Source organism: Schistocerca americana, chromosome 6 (genome assembly GCF_021461395.2).
Source record: "Schistocerca americana isolate TAMUIC-IGC-003095 chromosome 6, iqSchAmer2.1, whole genome shotgun sequence".
Taxonomy (NCBI): Eukaryota; Metazoa; Arthropoda; class Insecta; order Orthoptera; family Acrididae; genus Schistocerca; species Schistocerca americana.
Window position 1 is genome coordinate 305,154,716 of NC_060124.1, and position 6,000 is coordinate 305,160,715.

At 38.1% G+C, this 6,000-nt stretch overlaps 1 protein-coding gene across 1 annotated transcript in view; it reads left to right on the forward strand.

The window, feature by feature from the left end:
• Positions 1-175, forward strand: part of LOC124620108 (hemicentin-1-like) — a 125,366-nt gene extending 125,191 nt beyond the window's left edge. The window contains exon 6 of the mRNA XM_047146777.1: positions 150-175. Within this exon, the coding sequence (XP_047002733.1) occupies positions 150-175 (26 nt within the window). The remainder of the gene's footprint in view (positions 1-149) is intronic.
• The last annotated feature ends 5,825 nt before the right edge of the window (positions 176-6,000 follow it).

The following is a 6,000-nucleotide window of genomic DNA, read 5'->3' on the forward strand; positions in this document are numbered from 1 at the left end:
ATGCTGGAAAGTAAGGCAAAGCTGTCATCATAAATGCCACTGATATCTACAAGTAAATAATTATCATAATAAGTCTTTATAAAATAATGTGATGTGACTGTAGGCCCTATACATCAGCCCAGAAAGTTTCAGCCTCTCATTCCTTTCAGTTCCTGAGAAGGAGCCTAAGTACTGAAAATTTGAAATATGACAAAATACTTGTCCTTTTCGTCATCTTCTTCCATTCTTCTGTAGGTCCTCTTCACCTGTTGGAAATTTTCTCCAGTTCAGATAATGAAACTTCTGCCTTCTTAACCATGTGATAGTCGATTTGCTAGAGGATATGAATTGTAAAATTTCCAGGGCAGGTACTTCAATCCTAACTTTGTTGCCTTCATTAAAGTTGTTGTTCCGCAAAATGATGGAGAAAAATTAGGATATCTCACTCACCACTGCAAGTAGCCAGAGACGAAGGTCAAGTCGGACAGCTCAGCACAGTTTCGCCAAAAACATCTGCAGTTACTGTTAGCGGGGTTCCAAGGTGGTTACCAAGCTCAGAAACTGATGACGAAGTAGTACTGACGTGGCAGAAAGCAGGAGCTGCACCAAGCGAGTGATTGCTAATTCACATGGACTGATGTAGCTACTTGATCAAAACTGATGTGGTAGCAAAGTAAGGATGAACCAATACCTTTTTATTCAAAGGTATTACAGTCTGCCAGCCACCACTATTGAGGTGGGACTTACATAAGTCCACGAATTTGCTTATATACATTCTGCTATTACCTATGGCCTCATCTTCTGGGGTCATAGTAAGAAAAATCTCAAAACCATCTTCACTCTACAAAAACGAGCTGTTAGAATAATTACCAACAGTTCAAGGCTAACCCCTTCAAAGCAATTATTTAAACAGCTGAATATTCTACCCCTACCATGCCTCTATATACAGAAAAGCATAATTAATGTAAAACGAAATATTAACAATTTCCAATCCAACTCGGATCTACATACTTACAACACAAGAAAGTGCAATGACATTCATATAAAAAGAGTTAACAAGGCTTTGGCGCAGAAACAAACAAACATACAAGGAAGCAGATTGTATAACAAACTACCGGTAAAGATAAAAGAAATAAAAAAATTGTCTTCATTTAAAGAAGCAGTAATCATATTTTTAATGACCAACTGCTATTATAGTGTAAAAGAATACCTGGAATAGCTTCATACTAAACAATTATAGTGATGTACTCTGTGCCAATAGTAATTTTTATCTGACTGTTGCTATGATCTAAATAAATAATATGTACAAAAGTGCTAGAATTGTATGTGTTATATCTAAATGTCAACTGTGTATTCCATGTAAAAAGTCTTTCTCATACATCAATGTAAATAATCAAAGTTGTACATGCTATTTCAATGTGGTCTGATGTTATGTAGTCCACTATGCACATCTGTATTTTGTATAGTATTGTTCACCCTATATATATATATATATATATATATATATATATATATATATATATATATATATATATACTATGTATTTTTTGACGAAATCCATGCAATGTAAATTGTCTCTGGATGAATAAACTACTACTACTACTACTACTACTACTACTATATGGCTGAAGCAGTCATGGTCTTTGTACTCTCACACTACTAGCTGTGGGACTTCTACTGCTGCCTAGTCCAATGCTGTGGACTTCTCCATGCAGCAGGCCACATGGGGGACTTATTTCAACTGCTGCTGGCCTTCAGCATGGAGGTTTCAGGTTCCCACCCAGGGATTTGCAACCGCCTATCTGCCATTTTACGTGCAGGCAAACTTCTTGCAGCCTGCTTCTGCAAACTTCAGCAGACCCTGCTAGTTTGAACTGCCCTACTATGGGGTCACAGCATGATTTGGAACACTTCCGCATGCATTGTACAAGGATGTTTGGCTGCTGTGGGACAGAACAGCTAGAGGGGGTGTTTGTCTCACTGGGTCAGCTACCTTGTGGTGTCGCTGGCACTGACGCCATGACTCGCTCACCTGCTGCCTGCCATATCCATTTGTTGCATACTGCATCTCGAGGATGCCAAGGTGCTGGGTTTGCTGATTGGCTAACATCCATGGTGTCATAGTGCAACTCAATTCGACCACGAAATTCGATAGCAGCTGGACGCCATATTGGTTTCGTCCTATATGGTCCAGTAAGATTTATATGACCACAGTGCATGTTTGAAGTCAACATGCAATAACCACTCACCGACGGCAAGTGGCAGCACTACAGAAAGCGTGTTGGGGCCACGTGAAAAATAGTGCAGTTGTGATCGTAATAAGGAAACAGAGCGATCTATTGACATCCAAAAGAGCATAATCATTGGCCTTCAGGCCAAGGGTGTAATCGTTTTCCGAAACAGCTAACTCTGTAAGCTGTTCATGTGCCACAATGGTTAAAGTATACCGTCATGGCACAATGGAGCTATCCAAAATTGGTGCTGAGGCAAGAGTGTGTCTGAACGGTTCTAGGCGCTTCAGTCTGGAACCGCACGACCGCTACGGTCGCATGTTTGAATCCTGTCTCGGGCATGGATGTGTGTGATGTCCTTAGGTTATTTAGGTTTAAGTAGTTCTAAGTTCTAGGGGACTGATGGCCTCAGATGTTAAGTCCCATAGTGCTCAGAGCCAATTGAACCAATTGAGGCAAGAGTGGTGTACCATGGGCTACATATGGTTGTGGAGATGTGTACAGGAGAATGGAAGTACAACTGTTGAGCAACTGATTGCCCAGATTAGCCTCAACGACTTTCCAGCGAATGTAGCTGCATATGGGCATCGACAGCAGGAACCTGGTTCATGCACCTTTGCAGCCTGCTGTTCATTGGCGAAGAAGAGTGAAATTTGCACGCCTTACCACAACTGCATGTCCATTGATTACCGACTGGTGGCCTTTTCAGATGCATTAAGTTTCATGCTCCATCAGACAGATAGCCATTTGCATGTACAGCATGGGTTGTGGAATGTCTGAAAACAAAAACCCTGCAACAATTGTCAGAAGGATGCAGGCTGGAGGCAGGAGTGTTATTATCTGGGGAATGTTTTTGTGGTATTCCCTGGTAAACACAAGGCTGATCCACATTGGGAACCAAGTCCACCCTACATGTAGTTTATTTTTCCACAGCATGAAGGTATCTGCCAACAGGACAATGCAACATATTACACAGTGCAGTGTACATGCATTGTTCAAAGAGCACCAGATGAGTTTTCCCATATACCCCTGGCCACAAAACTCCCTGAATTCCTACCCAATTGAGAATCTGTGATACAATCTTTATATTGGGCTTTGCTCACCATGGATCCTCAACCAAGAAACCTAGCAAAGCTGGCCGTGGCACTTGGCTCCACATCCCTGTCAGTAGCTCCAAGATGCTTGTGGCAAAGCAAGCTGGGATATTTTTACTTCTCCTTAGAATTCATTTTTTCACTGTTAACTAGTTACCATTAACGTATGTGAGTACAATCTGCATTTTCATAAAAGAGAAAGGTTGACCCTTAGTTTTAAAGAATACAACACCAGATCTAATTTTGTGCTTACTTTTGTGGATGCAATTGATTTTCTAATTTATTTCGACTGTTCCTAGTTAATACTATTGTTATAGGGTGAAATCAGGAATTGTTTCGTAACTTAAATTCTATTGTTGACTTACAAACGAATATAAATACTGTACTAATTATAAACATTTGGAAGACAAAATACTAGTAATCTCAAACTATCTATTTGGCTCTATTGGAAATCATGTTAGCAAAGCCAATCCATGATCAATTCCAAAGCAATTAACAGTATTGTCAAAAGTATTGTTTGCATAATGATATATGTTAATTTCATAATTTAAACAAATAATTGTTCTAACTCGTGTAGAAGGAGACGCTTTTAAAAAGAACAAATTTTTCGATGCATTCAGTTAATTTAACGAGTTAAGTTTTAATTGTAATTTCTTTAAATTAAACCTTGAAAAATGTGTAGTTTCAGCACCTATTATTGTGAGGATATATAAGGGCCTGATTTTTGGTCCTGAGGTAGTCAGTCCACAGCTGAGTTTCAGACAAGGAACCTGTGCTGGTTAGAACAACAACAATGCATCAACAAAACAGTGAAATAAGTGTAACACAATTAGGCCATGTGTTAAAACAATGACAGTGTCTGTTCCATAAGTGCCTGATTATTCCGAAGGAACTGTGGACTGTGTGGTTATGTTTTATACTGCTCGTAGATATTTAATAATAAACTATTGAAGCAATATGTGGAGGTTTGCCTGCAAACTATTAATGAGGCTTATGGGAACTTAAAACAATAGTGAACTGGCCATATAACTGTATGTTATTGGGGGCTTGTGAACAATGAAAGTCAAGTACCAGTACTATGAAACATAAATGTGCCCGTGTTGGCTACATAATTTGTAGTAGTCTGTGTTGTACTTCCACACCTCATTTTTCAGCCAGTGTAGCCATGCAGTAAGTCAACACCAAGGACTATCAATGAAGAAATAAAGAAGGCAAACCATCTCAAGCTCACTGATGCTCTTCCTGCATATCACATGTCGACCAGCACTGTAAAAGATGGTTATTCAGGCTTTTGACAGGAGGCCACATTAATGTGACTAGACAGTGTATTTCATTGTACATGATTAGATTATATGTACTTTCCATTCCATTGGGTCTACTGTGATGAGATCCTCCGGTATGTAGAACATGTCAGAAAACCAATAATACAACAAATATGTAGAATGAAAAATAAATATGCTAATGTACCTTTAGCAGGCCACAAGTGAAATGGTCCTCAAGGATGTGGAATATGTCAAAAAATCTTAAACACATATATATTTAAAAAGTAACAAATAACCTGTCACCAAGCATACTAATATACAGTAGATTGAGGTGCATCTGATCTTTCTTAGGCTATTCTACCATGCATCTTCAAATAGAAAAAAATTATGGCTCTCTGTTATACTGATTGCATTACAGCACTGAATTTGTACAGACATTGTTTGAGTTATAAAGAGTGTGTTATGACAGTATGCCACATCAAGGCAATGATGCATTGGTGATTTACCACAAACAAGTATGTTCTGCAATACTCAATGTTGCTTGATGTTATTTAACAGTATTCCCCTTCATTCCATGAGTGCCTTTGATTTTGTAACTTCAATCTGATTGAGATACGAATGATGAAATTTCTGCAAGTGAAAGCCAAGACACAGATATAATCCAGTTTGTATGAAAGTGATGTTTTTGCAGAAATATAGCTTTTGCCCCCAGCAACATATATACATACCCTAACAAGAGTTGTAAAACTATCATACACTAACACAAGTAAGCATGGACTATGGTAGTTCTCCTAGCAGTCTTGGTCAGCTATTATTATAACTGCATAGGTATGTTGCATACCTGTTAGACATTATCTCATTTCATTCCCTTTGCCTGCATGTGCAATCAGTGTCTTCCTGGATTCCTCTGGAAACTGGAAGTGGTGAACCATCTAGAAACTGTGTGAAGATATGTAAAGGGCCATATAGCCTATGGAATATTTTTTCCTGTATAGTTATTCTCCTGTCTGTTACTTAACAATACACTTTATTTACAGCAAAATTGAAACTCAATCTTTAATTCAAGTTTTATTCGAAAATCATAGCTTTGTAACACGAAAAAAGGGATGTTATCGTCAAAATAAAAATAAAAATATAAGTTTTTCTAGATTCTTCTGGAAACCGGAAGTGGTGAACCATCTATAAACTGTGTGAAGATATGTAAAGGGCCATATAGCCTATGGAACATTTTTTCTTGCATAGTTATCCTCCTTAATTTACAGCAAAATTAAAACTCAATGTATAATTCAAGTTTTCTTCAAAAATTGCAGCTTTTTAACGTGAAACAAAGGGATGTTATTGGCAAGTACAGGAATGCAATAAATGAAGCAAAGAAACTGCATAACATAGTAAACATTGAAAAATCTAACAATAAATGCAAGAAGGCCTGGAGTG